Source organism: Dromaius novaehollandiae, chromosome 2 (genome assembly GCF_036370855.1).
Source record: "Dromaius novaehollandiae isolate bDroNov1 chromosome 2, bDroNov1.hap1, whole genome shotgun sequence".
Lineage (NCBI taxonomy): Eukaryota > Metazoa > Chordata > Aves > Casuariiformes > Dromaiidae > Dromaius > Dromaius novaehollandiae.
This window is the reverse complement of record NC_088099.1, coordinates 59,402,316-59,418,043: the sequence shown is the minus strand read 5'-3', so window position 1 is coordinate 59,418,043 and position 15,728 is coordinate 59,402,316. Positions and strand designations below refer to the sequence as shown.

At 38.0% G+C, this 15,728-nt stretch overlaps 1 protein-coding gene across 12 annotated transcripts in view; it reads left to right on the top strand.

Moving 5' to 3' along the window:
- The window catches only part of TPK1 (thiamin pyrophosphokinase 1), a 311,398-nt gene that overhangs the window by 139,192 nt on the left and 156,478 nt on the right, over nt 1-15,728 (top strand). For all 12 annotated transcript variants that reach the window (XR_010387697.1, XM_026121431.2, XM_064506634.1 and 9 more), the window contains one exon: nt 9,518-9,590. Coding sequence is in view for 11 of the 12 variants with exons in the window: in XM_026121431.2 (XP_025977216.2) it covers nt 9,518-9,590 (73 nt within the window). In the remaining variant the exon portion in view is untranslated. The remainder of the gene's footprint in view (nt 1-9,517; nt 9,591-15,728) is intronic.

The window sequence follows — 15,728 nt, the reverse complement described above, 5'->3', positions numbered from 1 at the left end:
ATTTTATACAAAACACAAGATCTAGAACACCAAGTAGGATCATACACTGTATAGCTAAGTTGTGTAGAAATGGGAGAATATTCTCTTGAATTCATTTGATGAAAATGAGAATGCTTTTGGTAAAGGTTACTAAGCATCAGACAGGGCCCAGCTCTCATTTTGAATGTGCATCTATCTCTCTAATTAATGCTTCTATGCTGTGCTGTGTAAGAGTTGTAGTTACCTTTTGAAATGCTAATGCTCCAGTGGAGTATTGTGGTTCTCTATCTACTCCACAGAAGCTGCAGCAGAGGTCAGCAGTGAAAAGTTTAGTACAATTCTGCCTCCCACTGACTTACCAAATTTCAGCCATACAAAGCCAACAGATAGACTGGTGACAGCTGTGTGTTATCATGTGCCTTTTCTCTGTTCTGTACTGTGTGGCTTCATTTTCTAAAATGATGAAGTAATATATTTTGTTCCTCAGAGTGTAGCCCTAACATTTTAAGGATCCTCAACACATTGTTTCTCTTTAAAATATAACAAAGCTTATCATTGTCAGGGCTGAAAACCTGAAGAAATTTTACTAACATACTTAAGATACCCAGACACATCTTTACAAAAAAATTAAAGGATCAGGAGTTTGCTCAGTGGCTGATATATTGGCAAAGTAGAACCCAGGACAGAAGATATTTTAATTAACCATATGGAAGTCAACCTTGGCTGTCAGCTGTTGTGTTGTCATCAGATGTTCTGGTTTCCTCCTTAAGACTTCATGTCTTCCAAATAGGCATTTTTAAATACATTTTTGTGTGGCAGTTCACCTTTTACAGCTGTTTTTCCTCTCTGTATGGATTATACAGTGTCAAGAGGTCTCTTTTCTGGTTATGAAATAGAAAATTAATCTATACAATGATTTGTATATGGAAATCAGTAAGGAAAGTGCAGGCCCAAACAGGAGGAGCTGTAGAAGGACAAATAAGACTTTTTAAAAACCTCCAGGTGTCTCCTTAGGGGTCAACATTTGCGCCTGTTTGGAACAGGTTGCGAACTAAGGGGATTAATGTCTTCTCGTGCACTAGTCACTGTGTAGAGGGAAAGGTCTCTAAAGGATTTCTGCTGCAGACAAGGTACTAAGGTTGCAAGGCCTGAGGAAGCAAAGTAACTTGACCTCTCCTGAGTAGGTCTGTTTTCCTGTTTTTTGAAGTACATAGATAGATGCTAAACATAGGGCAAGTACTTAAGTGTTTTTCTCTAGTGAGAGTAAGCAAATTTTGGAAACAAAAAAATCTCACTGAACATCTTTCACATATAACTATTTACTGCTTGATTGTGCTTGACTTTTAAGAATTCTTACTAGTGTGAAAGTTCACAGAAAGAACACCTAGAGTTAAAATATTAGTCATTAAAATTGACTTACAAAATTGTATAATAAGTTTGCAGTCCACACTGTTATTACTAAATATCTAATGAGAAGAAACAAAGTATACTATGCATACTTCTAGCTGTCATGGAAAAGAATTTTTTTATCCTGTCTTGGAAAAGTTTGTTCTCACCTTAGAGCAGCAAATTCCAGCTTTGGTGGCACTCCATGAAGAAGATCTGAGCTGGCTCTGGCTTCCAGTGCTGCCTTTTAGAGACTAATGACTAAATCTCACTGTTTGTGCAACTTGTGACTTTCTCTATCTAAATTAACCATGTTTTAAATATCATGCCATCCCTTTGATTCCTTGCATGCTATTTAAAATGTTAATAATGGACAGTTTAATTTTCTCTAATATGGTAGCTGACTTTCTTCAATTTGTAGGGCAAATTCTGCCATCTGTTGCTTTGACATGAAAAGAGGGAAAACTTTGAATGTCTCTAACTTCAGCCTCAGTCTTAGTCAGATACCCTCATTTATAAGAGATTGTCCTTGTTACATTGCTCATCTTCTCTCTACTTCTCTGTGGCCTCATATGCAAGAAGATTACAGTGTGTCACTTCTGGATGAGTAGTTATGCTTCCCCAGCTCACAAAGCTGTGCTTGCAAGGGACTCAGGCTGAAACACTGCCACTGTGTTCATCTCCTGACCCTGAGGCATGGTGCCATCTGTAAGGGTGAAAACTCTCAGCTCTTTTTTTTTTTTTTTTTTTTTTTTTCCTTTCTCTCCTTGCACCAAGGATCCAGCAGGTAACACCAGGATGTAGTGCCTGAGCCTGTGTGTTGCTTTCTTCTGAGAGGTGCTGGGTAGTCTCAGCTTTAATTCAATCTAAGGTGGTGGTGGCAGTGGTGCATTCGTATGTGCTTGCTTTAAGGAAGGTATTGGTCTGTAAATAATAAAAAGAAAGCCACAGATATTTAGTAGTTATCTGTGGAAGTTCCTTGTTGTGTTTCTTTCTGGACACCACAGGAGGGTGTCCAGCACCATGAAAAGCAAGTGACTAGTTCTTAAATCTTGGAATATCTTTTTACTTCATATTGTATTGATCAGAACTAACTGGAGAAGAGCTACAAACATTGGCAATTAAAAAGAAAAAAGCAACAGTTGCAGCTATCATTAAGGCTTTTACTTGCCACTGAGGGATAAGGTTTTAAAGCAGAGAGTTAGCTGCATGATTTTTGTTAATGATAATGGGAGTTAGTTGGCTGTCCCCCACAGAAAATGTCCCCCTGATGTGTGCTTTGCATAGCAGTTTGAGCTGAGGATAATCTGTTCTACAATTTATTTCAGATATTTTTTATTATTTGCAAGGTGACACTGCATACCAGGCAAGCATAAATGAATGCATTATTGCCCTCATATCTTCACACAGTTTTATCCTTTTCTTTAAATCATAGCGTTGGCAAATAAAATAATACTGTTATGTTCTTAAGCACCAAGCTTTTTAAAAATGAAGGGGGAAATAAGCTCTTTTCCAAGGTTGCCAAATATTACCAAGTAGTTTTAACCATAGAACTTCCTGATTGTAGTCCATGGACTCAGCAACTCAGTCTGTGCAAAGGATTCTGGCAGGGTCACACAGAGCTGCCATCCGTATGCGGCCTGATTTATGTATGTACGTGCGTTCTTTGTTAAACTTGGGTCTGCAGTATAGTCTTTCCTTTCTTCTTTTTTTTTTTCTTGCCAAATTTGTTATCTAGATTTATTGTAATCATACAAAATGTTCAAGAATTACTGTTCTGTGTAGTTGATTGCATAATAAACGTTAGGGCTTGACAGTGTCTTGGAAGAAGGGATGGCTCTGAGGGTTTGTTTTTTCTGGATTTGTACAAAATCTAGTACAGTGGCATCCTCAGTGTCACTATAATACGAATATTATATAGTAATAAAGCAAGATTTGTGAATTCAGGTAACAGTGATGTGAACCATGGGGTAAGGAAAAGACGGCTGCCTGACTTCAAAAGAGCCTTGATTGGGAAGTAGAGGGTTGAGGAGCTTCTAAAAGCTGTTCTTCACAGCCCATTATTGTCAGGGCTGTAGTGTGATCAGTTCAAGATGAATGAAAACAAAATGCTTTTTGCGATGTTTGAAGTTAGTTAATTGTGTCTGTACTTCGACTCTGGCTTCTAAGCTTCAGGTGTGCTTCAGGCATGAACCTTACTTATGGTAACCTTGCAGGTACTATCGGGAAAGGTGTTTATAGATTTCATATATATTAACTCTGAATATACTTTGCAAGCTGATATTTCTCTTTCCCCTAAGAGCATACCTCTATACAACTGGATGTGGCATCTGAGTGTGATGCTTTGAGACAAAATACAAATAACATCTACTTGTGCTATACCAGTCTATGGGAGTTGAAAAGACACTCTGATCTTCACAGCAATTAGCAGCATTCTTTTAACAGACTTAAACTAACTTAACACCTTTTTGACAAGAACAACCCTCACTCTTCCAGTCAAGAGTGACAGTCAGGAAGGCAGGCTGAAAGTGTATCTTAAGAATTAGAAAATGCAGACTTGGAGGCTTTTATTTTATTTTATTTTATTTTGTTAAGCTGAATATAGTGTTTATCCTGAAGGAATGCTGAAGTGCTTTGTCTTCTATGTACCCAACTATGAGATGCTAATGAAAGTCAACGGTGACTTAAGTGGCTTTGCTTCATGATAAATCTGAAGCATCTCATCTTCACCGTGTTTTCCTACTTGTAAGAAGCTCATGTGTATTTGTTACTCTGAGGTAAAAGGCCCCATTTTTTCAATTTATTTTTAGTAGTTGAAAAGAAGCCTAGGGAACCCACTCTGTGCCCTCGAGTAATACAGCTGGGACATGTCTGACTTGTCTATGTGGGATTGTTTCTTGTGTTATAATTGAAGGAAGCAAAGGTTACCACAGACACTGTCTTTAAATGTTCATGTCGCTGGTGTTAACATTTGTTTAAAAAAGGTTAATTGCACGCAATTATGTATTAAAGGAGCTACATCACATGAAAAGTCAATAGTACTAGGAAACTCTAACTTTGAAATAATGATACCACTGAACACTTATACCAGGGCAATTTATTTAAGGAGATAGCACAGTATTTTATTATAAACCAACTGCTGGAGTGTGGTGTGGGTTTTTTTGTAAATGAATAAAAAGGCATATTTAGCACTCCATGCTGAATTCTTCAATGAGTGAATAAAGAACCAAGTCTACAAATGTTTTAGATTTAACATGATGTTCATTAGTGTTGAATGCTTTAACATAAAACTGCTTCTAGTATTTTACTAGATGGTTTTTTTTTCAAGACAAAAGGCACAGTTGTGCTTACTTAGCAAGAAAACCTGAAAGTTAGAAATAGCTTCTACTTATTTTGTAATCTGTCTTTCTGGTGAGAGTCAATTACTGCTTTATGGTACTGGTGACTTAATTTCATTTGTGTGTCTTGAAACTGTGGCAAACTCTCTGGAATCTGTTTTTGGAGGTTTTTTGTTTTGTTTTGTTTTTTCCTGCTCTTCAGCCCAGCATTCTGCGAGTTCATAAAGCTGCTCATTCAACATTCAGCCTTTAGCCTATTTGGATAAGATCCACTATCACAGAGCTTTAGAGACAGTGTTGTATTTTCTTGGTAAGCTGACTAAGCCTTTATAGGTTTTCATACTGAAAATGTGCTTTTTTAAAGTTATATAAATTAACCAGTCAGCTATGGAAGCACCTTCAGATCGTAAGCTGGAAGCAGGGCTGGCCCTCATAACTCTATGCTCAATTGAGATGGGTGTCATATCGTTCTAAAACGGCCTGGAACACAAAAAAGGAGAAAGAATAGTAGGTGAAGAGAAAGGAAAAACTCTAACTGGCCCAAAGCTCTGAGGCTCAGCACCTGGTGTTACGCTTCCTGAGAGCCCTAGAAAAGGCTTAGTAGACTTCACTGGTCTTCCATCAGTTTTATACTTTGGTCCCATTAGGGTTATGGAGTTGATTCATTCCTGCTAAATATCAGTGTAAAGTGGAGGAGAATTAAGCTAGCTGAGCTGGTCATGACCTTATATGCTTAGTGATAATTAACAGGTATAAAGATTGATTAAAACATGGTTCTAAAACGCAGTAGACTGCATCCTCTTAACTGCTTAGAAATGAAAATTTACATTACACTTTGAAAAGGAATTTGACACTTTTTGCCATTATGGGCAGAAAGATAACTTCCCCCGCTAAAGGGTATGTCCCAGCTACACCACTGGAAAAAAAAAGTCATCTTAAATACAACTGTGATATAGAATAAGAATTGCTCATGAATTTGGGGTCAGAGGATAGTAAAGCATAATTAGACTAATATAGCAAGGTGAGATGGTTACTCTACTTTTACACGATACTTTAAATAAAGGCTGCTGTTTTAACTTTATAGAGGGTCCTCTCTTGTTACATTTTTCTGACAAAATTTCTTCCACTCACACAGTAGTGAGCTTGACAATGCACTCGCTTGAACAGTGGTGCTTACAGTTTTAAATGTGAGATCTATATTTGATTCTCTGGGGCATGCTCTCCTGGACTGTTCTGTACTCTGGAGTGAATACAAAACAATACTAAAAAAGCAAACAAGTGGAAACACCTTATTACAATATATTCTTAAATTACTGCAGTATGGGCTCTTTGCATGTATATCTCGAGTATTTCCCCTTTTTATTTTTTCAGCTAGTGCATCTTCTCGGAGGCGAGTCAGTCTTAGAACAGCCCTGCACATGTCAGTGGCTCCTCTTCAGCCTTGTTAATAGGAGAAGAAAAGAACTTTGACTAAATGCTGCTCGCTCGAATGAGGCAATTCGTTCCACAAAACTCCAAAGTACTAAATCAGATGCAGAGCTTTGGGCTCTGGACTGAAAGCTGGCTTGCTTTTAGTGGTTTGCTCAGTCAATCAGCTACAGAAAGCAGCCAGCTTGTGAAGATGGAGCTGAATTGTTTTCTGTTGTTTGGGAGGCAGACAGTGCAAGTTGCAATTTGCTCATGATGGCTGTTTTTTGGACTCATCGAGAGTGCCTTTTAGAATTTTCCTTCTTTCTGGTGTTAGAAGAAGGGAAGGGGAAGAAAAGGGGAAGAGTAAAAGAAAGGACTGACAGTGCTCTAGCTGCTATTCTAGAAAAAGGCAATGTTGCGTAAGATGAGGCTTGGACCTTTTGAAAGTTAAAACTTCCCAGCCGGGATTGATTATTTGCTCTCTGGAAATCATTTCTGGCTTTGAGGTGGTTGCAGTTGAGCTATATAAAGAGAGTATTTTGATGTATTGCTTCCTGGCAGAGGAGACCCATAGAGGCGGTGTAGCCAGAAGTCCTTGCAGAGCACTCCAGGGGCACAGCAGAGATGCTTTCTTGCTTCTGGAATCTGCTGCTTGTAAAAACTCAGTTCAGCGAGCTCTTAGCATTGAGCTGGTTTTCACTGGGAGGAGAACAAAAAGCTGGGCAGAAGCATTTGATTTAGAGAAGATGTATTTTTGGCTAATTCTGCCCCCAGACAATTATGCCTCTTGAAACACTTACTTAGGAGGTATGTTTGATTATTTGGAAACACTGCAGCTTGTACTTGCTATAGAGGAAAATGACAAAGACAGTTTTGGATTTATGTGCAGCATTTCAGTAAGATAAACTACCTTAAGACATTGGCTTTTTCATCAAAGTTAATGTGTCTCTAAACAAGTTGCCTTTTCATGACAGTCGTCTGTTTTTCTTGCTGCTCAACCTGCTGGGATATGGCACGGAACGGTGGGGTAAGCATATATATCTGAGGGCCCCACTATAAGGCCTAAAGTGAGTTTGCTTTTTGTGGCTTTGTCTAAATCAGGAAAAAAAGAAAGGAAAACAACAATGGGAAAGAGGTTATCTTTAGCTTTTTCAGGCTTATCGTAATCAGTAAATAGTTCATTAGGAAACTTGTAAAAAGGTTAACAGGCAGCGATTTTATTTTAAATTTAATTTTTTAAAACATGAGATTTTTGTCTGTACGTTGAGGAGGTCAGTCTCTTGAGAAGGAGCACATCTAACTCTCCTTTTGCTTTTGCTGGTTTTGAATGGTGCTGACGTGGGCATCTAAAACAGAGCACTGAAGTATTTGCCTTCCTTTTCGTTGCTTTCTGTGTCTTTTATAAAACCTGATGGCAGAAAGGACTGCCTTTTTCCCTGTGAGACTGTGGTAGCATCACTCTTGGTGAGATTATTTTTAGAACATACCCTTTTATAACAGCCGTAATAATAGTGGAGGGCAGTGAATTTAAAATAAGGTAGTTGCTTGTGAACTAACTTGCAATGGTGCTTACCAGCTTCTGCTGAAAGATTTCAATTTTTAAAGAAAACTGTGGCCAGTTACCATGCATCCCTTTGAAAATCTTTGAACATAGCCAGAACACAAGATTTTTTGAACATTTTACTGATTTGTGGAGATTGTAGACTCTACATCACTGTTAAGATCACCTGGAAGATAATATGTGCCAATATGCTTTGCTCAATTCCGCATAACTCAGCTTCCATTCATTCTGACTCCAGGAGCTGTAAGCTAATTTGCTGATGAACTCTCATGCCCATCGTAAAGTTTGGTAACTTTTGGGAAGAGGAGCTATATATTTCATTTGTTAGAAAATGGTGAAATCACTGCTTTAATTTCAGAATATAGTTCAGCCTTATCTATTGAACACTGACAACAGTTTTACCTGTCTTAACTACTTCTTAAAATTACAGGGATTGAGCAAGATGGAAAGCTGTTTGATTTTTTTTAACTATTTTTGAACTATACTTTCTATAGCACAGTTGAAGTTGCATTACAAGTTGATAAGAATGTATGGATTGAATATTTCAAGCGTTCTGCAATTAAAAAACAAGCAAAGTGAGATAAAATAAACATTATTCCATTACAATTTCTATGTGATTTTCAGCAATATTACTTTGTGAATGGTAGTGAGGATTTGAAATTTAGCTCATATACATTTCATACATTCAAGATATGGCTGAACCTTCTCCTCCCCCCTGCCCCAAGCCCCAAGCCCCAAGCATTTGGCTTCCTTCTTGTGAGAGGAGTACTTTTAATATGCAAATAAAACAGAAGAAAGGGATAACGTCAGTAACAACCATGATAAGAATTTTGAAGAAGTATTGGTATCTCATTGAGTCAGTCACCAAATGTATTAATACTTTTGCACAGAAGAAGAAGAAGAAGAAAGAAAAAAAACCCAAGCATTACATACAGTAGATTTGAGCATATCACAGTAGGAAAACAGACTAATCTTGCTTTCCTTTTCCTCAGAATTCTACTGCGCTAAATTATTAGGAGAATAAGAACTACACTGAATCGGTTTTCACATGACACTTACTTGATTAATAAGCTTCAGAGACTTTGTAGAGGGAGAAGGAAAGCAACACATTCCCGAGTGCTGATTTGAACAGGTTAACTGTAGTGCTTTGGCAGCCCACAAAAGCTCTTAAAGCTTATCGAGCTCAGAAACTGGAGGTGGCCAGTTTAGGTTCTTTGAGGAAGATCTGTTTTTTGCTGCAGAAACCCACACTGTGTACCTTGTCTCAGGGTCCTTCTCTCTCATCTAAGCCATTAGTATTATTTGCCTGTGACTTCAGAGTTGGTATCTGGAATTGCTGCTGCAACCTGAGATGTCACACTGAATCAGATTTGCTCATTGATTAAAATAATTAAATAAAAAATAATTGTGGCATACCGGCTGTCCAGAAATTGTTGTTACCATCACCTTCTGAGAAATGATACCCTCCAAGGCTTGATGTACAGTACACAGACATGCTTTTTCATATACTTTGCTGACCAAATGATACATTTGAAAGACATTTGGGAGGACAAGTTCTCTTTCTCCAAACATGCAGATACAAGTCTTGCTTTACTGACTTGTGGAGATGTGTGAACATCTAAAGAGTGTGTAGCTCACTCGTAAAAGAAGAGGCACTAGATTTAATGATTTTACAGTCTGACTGTTTCCTTACCTTGTGTCATTTTTCTTTTAACATATTTTTAGGTATATCCCATTCCTTTGAGAGATGACTAGTTATACCCTTTAGCTCTCTTAAAAATAAATACTAAATGTAATAAGATGGTTGAATTTTTCATTTCACTGCTCATTGCTTTTCTTTCAGCTTCTTGCCTGATTACATCAGTGGTGATTTCGATTCTATTAGGCCTGAAGTCGAGGAGTACTACAAGCTCAAGGTAAATTAAATCTCTTTGATGTGTTTTTGTTTGTTAGAGCATTGTAGGATCCAACCCATTAGTGCCCCTGTTCGTTATTAAGTGTTTTTAGCTCCAGCTGGTTTCTTTGAGGTTTCAGGTGTGAAGCACCTTGTACGCTCAGATACTGTGCTCTAAGTGGCAGTGTACTAATGCATATGGTAAGCACAGGAGTTGCATTGCTCCTAGACTCCTCTGTGGGATGTAGTTTCATAGCACCTCTTCTAGCAATAGAACATTTGTTACTAGAGATTATACCTTCTAGAAACTATGATTAAAACTTTCTGAAAAATCTGTCATTGAAAAATACTGGTGTAGTTCAGTGAGATACAAAGCTGTGAAGATTAACCTTGCCTGCCTGATTCATGACTGGCTGGCACCCACAAAAATTCTATAGAGAGCTTCTTTAAGTGTGAAAGTGTGATTTTTGCATGATATGACTTTATCTTTTAGCAAGAAGCTATACATGGAGACATCTATCTCTTTGATTACACACTGAAGCATTGAATTATGCCCTGACTACTTCTGTGCTTGATTAATGGAGTGCCCTCCGTAATGGATTTTTGGACAAATTCCTGCATACATTAATTTATGCCTAATATAGCTAACACATTTCCAGTGAGCACCATAAATGTAAACTCACATTTCTTAGGTTGTAGGCCTAATTGTTAACTAGACTCCTAACATGTTTAGGTGTTCTGTCTTTAACTTACTGTTCTGCATTTAACACTTCAGCAGCCTACCAGTGTGGGCTTTTGTGCTGAGGGTGGTCCCTCAAGTCTTAGAAAGCAGCTTTCTGTAAATTCAGAGTTCATTTCAGTGTCCCGACTTAAATTTGCAGCAGGCTGCACTTACAAGAGCAGCAAGTATTTGATCCTCATGAGCTAGTGGACTTAGAGATCTGTGATGTGTCTACTGCTGATGCAGTACGTGAGACTGAAATTTGCCAGTTTTCACAGATTTTGAATGAGATCCCAGTCCAACTTTAAAATCTTTCCTGATAGCCTTGGGATCAAATGGCTAGAACAAAGGGGTTCAAGCTGTGGAGAGAGGGCTGTAGGAGTGTGTGTGTGTGTGCTATTGCTGCACCATCCCACACAGAGGAAATAAATCTATCACAGAGACAAGGGTACCTGTTTGGTGGTGGATTTCTTCTTGACAGTTGTGAAACAAAAGGTGCTGAGCTCAGCACCTTTAGTGGAGGAAGGGAGTGAGAGTATAGTTCTGAATTTAGGAGGAACAGTGCCCGAATTCCAGTCCCTCTCTGAGCACTATGTATTTTTCCATATTCTGCCTTGTTCATTGGAAGGGTGAAGTATGTGGGGGCTGTCCGTCTTGGGAGAAGAGCTCAAGAAAAACACATGTATCTTCAGGTTGCAGTTTGGGAAATGAAAATAAAATAAAAGCTTTGGATTAGTGCTGTTCATTAAAGACTGAAAACTCATCTTCTATGAGTAAATGGTCAACTGCAAAGTGCACTGCTGTATTTGGCAGGGCAATTGATACTATTGCTCGTATAAACTGCGTATTATTAAGTAGGTGAAACCTGCAGACCAAAGACTGCAGGTTAAGGATTGTTGGACAGAGCAGGAGAGGAGATGAAGGTGGTAAGAGAAAGGGAGAAGAAAACAGTAGCATGTCAAAAGGGATAATCTGAACTAGTATTACGATTTTTCACAGGGATTACTTTTCTGCCTATAGCATCCCTTTTGACAGCTCCATTGTAGCTGACTGTTGATGTGTGGTTTACATCCTCTTTGTGGAAGGCCTAGTGAACTGTTCTACTCCATAAAGAGTTTATGCACCCATGCAAGTGCTGTGCTGATGGGATGGTAAAGAAAGCAGTATTTCATGGGGATTGTGAAGATACAAGAGAGCATAATCTAGCCTGCAGAACTCTTACTTGAGATTGTCGTGCACGACAGAGGAAAAAGCAGTTTAGCTGTGGGATTTTAAGTTTGGGTGTATATGGTAGGAAAATACTTTTTTTTTTTTTTGCTTTTAAATTAAGCTTCTGTAATCAGGAAATTAGAATGGTAGATGCAGGTATATTTTTAAGGAGATCTTAAGCAAAAATGTAATAAAACACAGAATTTGAAGACATCTGCGTTTGTTTTCTTTTAAAGTATCTTGTCCAGTAGAAGCACCAGCTGTAGTGCAGGCAACTTTCAAAGTCACTGTGATCTGGAAACGTATGTGCTGATGACCCAAAACAGGTGAGGTCTGTTTAAATACGCAGAGAGAGAATTTGAGGTGGAGTAAATCAGCATAACTCCATTGACTTGAGGGAAGTACAGGGTCACCTTCTGACTTAAGGCTGCTTCCTATTCTGTCCTTCCTTCCTCACTGAAGCCCTCCCTAACTTGCAGGCTTAAAGTGTGCATTTTAGAGGCTTGTTTGTATCAAACTGTCCACATCACTGGTAGTGTCCAAACTGTATTAAACAGTGCTTTGAATTCATGTGTTCTTTATTTTTTAAGGCAAAAAGAAAACACCAATGTGTTTAACGTTCACCTTTCTTTAGGTTCTTGGCCCTAGAATCAGAAATGGGGTAAGCCAATATTATTAGGAAATATTAATATATTGTTTCAGGCCTTCTCTTTTACCAGTTGTTAATGATTATGAATGGGAAAATGAAAGAACCGTTGTTGCAGAGTTTAGACTGATGCAATGTGGCAGTTTTCAGCAAGCAACTGGATGAAAATCCACAGAAACTGCATGTGTTAACCAGCTGATCATTCTTTCCCTGTGCAAAACAGCACTTTCCCATGCTAGTTTTTGATATTCATGGTCAATTACTTCAACATTGACATGCTCCTTGCTCCTGCAGCTTCCCCCTTCCCCAGTCTTGCTTCTGAATATTCACCCTTGCCAGAATGGAAAGTCAGAACTGTTCTTAGCACACAGAATTACCTGTAAGCACATACACATTCATCATGCAGTACTGCCTAAGTTTCATTTGTCTGGGCTAAGATCAACAGTTTCATTAGGCAGACCTCTCTGAAGTTGAGCATGTTACGACAACAAAATATTTATTTTTCTTTTGAAATGTGTATCTAGGTGAGCTTCTTCAAGGAGTTAGGTTTTGATGACTACATAACAAGAATAATCTGTTGACATTCCTAATACTTCTGCTTACATTTACTGGCAAGCCCCCTTTCCTTTTTTACTATCTCCATTCCACCAGTCTGTCCTGCCTGTTTGTAATACACCTATCTTGAATTTTCCCGATCACATGCACCTGTCTTGAACTGCTGCCAGGTCAGGGTTAGTAAAGACTAACACGGTAGCTACAGTTTCAGCTTCCTCAAAATTCACACAACATAGATGCTCATCTTTTTAGTGCTCCCATTTTTTTCATAGATACCCAATGTAAATTATTCCTGAATGTTACACAAAGGAAAAGTTAAGCTTTTTGAAGGCATTTATGTGGAGTAAGTCAGAAATTCTGCTGTCTGGTTACAACCTTGCTGTGATCTGTAGGGAAATTGGGGATGTTCCTTAGCTGATGTATAACTGATTCATTATGGTCAGCAAAATCGAGTTCAGAGAGATGGGGGAACTGTCAAACTTGGAGCAGTTTGTGTAGGGTATGTGGAGTGAATATAGAGGAAAGTGAAACAAGCAGCAAGATACTCGCCCTCTGCACTCTCGTCTGCCTCTAAGAACAATGAGAAGCAAAAAGTCATGCCAGCTCTTCTGTCACTTAAGTCTAGTTTGATTGTTGCAAGTTCATCTGTCAGATGAAGGGCAAGTGGTGCTGAAGGAGCTGAAGGTTCCTTCAGTATTTTAATTGCAATGGTTTAATTTATATCAGGTATTAAAGCAATTTTTTTTGTGTTTGTGAAACTGAATTTATATTTCCCTTTGGTTTTTATAAACAAGCTTTATAGTTAAGTTTTACATATGAACAGAGTGCCAAAGTGCTTTTTTTTTTTTTTTTTTTTTTTAAAGCTGCCCTTATTGACTGAGATTAATGCATCATGGCTTCTCTTAAGTATGTGAAGATAGCACCCCACTGGTTAAGGAGTTACTTTTCCATAATAAAGCTTATGGATGTTAATTATTCAGTTATAAAATATGTTTGTTTACAAGTGGTTGTGTCAAAGACAGCATAGTCCAGTGCTGAGTAAGAAGGGGGAGTACTGAAGTCAGCGCAGGAAGCTAATTACAGTTTTGCAAAGAATTGCCTGTAAGCAGTTGTATCATCATCATCAAACAATTATGGGCCTGACTCCTCCATGACACCAGCTTCATGCCAGGCTTTTGCTGCTAGACTCAAAAGGTTTTATACCTCATTTTACATGATGAAAGCAGGAGCGCATATATGACATAGTAGGAAATACGACATACAGATTGCCAAAGCCGAAGGGTTTTAGTGGAAGAGATACATACCTTTCAGCCAGTTCCTCTGATGTTTCCATTTGAGCAAGGATTATATGACAACTGTTTCCATTTCCCCTTAAGGAGGATTATCACCATTGTGTCAGGGAACCTCATTTAAATAAAGTTCATAAAATGGATTTCTTTGCTTCACATTTATCTTTGTCAGGTGTGGCAAGCCATACTAAATGAAGAGATCTAAGGGCAAAACCGCTGTTTTTTCAGTTTTCATGGAAAGTAATTGTGCAACAGACTGTTATGAATGCGATGTGTAAGTGATGAGTTTGGCATGTTAGGCTTTGGGGAAAGAATAAGTAACCATGCATCATAGGTTGTTCAGCTTTACTTTTTTGTTTCTGTCGTCTTAGTTTTGCATCTTGGCTTGGTTGGCCAAGTAGGTGCTTACCTTCATTTATTCCTTACATTAAAAAAAACAACCTCCCCCACCCCCCCAAAACCTGGTGCTTTCTCTGATTTAAAGACTTAAATATCATTAAAACTGGATAAACTGCTCCACAGCAGGAAATGGAATCTCATGTTTAAATTTCCCTTTTTAAATCTCAGCACGCTGTAAATAAGGGACAAAACCCAATAATTTAATATTCTTTATTCTGTGTATCTTTTGTCATCACTAAAAGACATATTGAGAAGAGTCTTTGTACTTTGACTATAGCTAAATATGCATGTTCATGTGAGCCCATAATAGATGCATTGACAATCTGTGTATAGTCTGAAGTGCATTGGAAATGACACTGCACAAAGCAGGGAGGACTTGTGGTGATATTCCTGTCAGTGCAGTCTCATCTGCCTCTTGCTCTAGCTGAATGTTTCTATTATTGAAACCTTTTAAGAATTACTTTGAAGATAAAACAGCCACTTGTGTTGTTATGCCTCAAACAAGACTCTCAGTTTCTGAAGTTTTTGAGACGAAAGACACTGTCTAAAATCGTACCAGGTCTGTACCTCTGCCTAGAAGCAGAAGGTTGAATCCAGTGCCTTTTGAAATCCAGATGATGACATTTAGTAAGAATCCAGTTTGGCTTTCTCACTGGGCAAACTGCATGTGCTTTAAAAGGCTTCCACTGACTTCAGTAGGCATTGCTTCAGACCTGTAATTGCTGTGAATTTATTTACAAACCCCATTGTTTTTCCTATTCTCTTCTTTTTAAACTCTATCGAATGGCTTATTTTTAGACAGTTCTGTATCTGTAGCACTTTTTTTTTTTTTTTTTAATTCATTTCTGGCATTCCTATTACATTTCCAGGGTCTAATGGTTAGCGGTGTTGTAGACATGCTTAATAGATGTGGTGTGCCTTTTTGTTCTGTGATAAAGTGCCTATCATTAGGTTTACAAAATGTATTTGTAACAGTGAAGCACTACTTTTACATCTCTCTAGCTTTTACACTTTCTTGCTGAGCTGAACTGCAAGTTTTTAGAGTCATATTCTGTCTGCTGAAGCCAAAATTGTTAATAATTCTGTAAAATAAATATGTTAATTGATCTTCCTCAGTCATGTTATTAAAATTCCAGTGCATACAAAAATTTTGATGAATCTGAAAAACTTGCAGATTATTTCAGAATCTGATTTCAGAAAAATCTGGAAAAATATCCATGAGTATTTTAATTTATCTTTTCCCCCCTATTATTTTTCTAAAACTAAATTTTAACACAGGATGGAACTTTAAATCCTGAGATGTTTGACTCACTTAAAGCATATTTATTAAATTGAACAGTT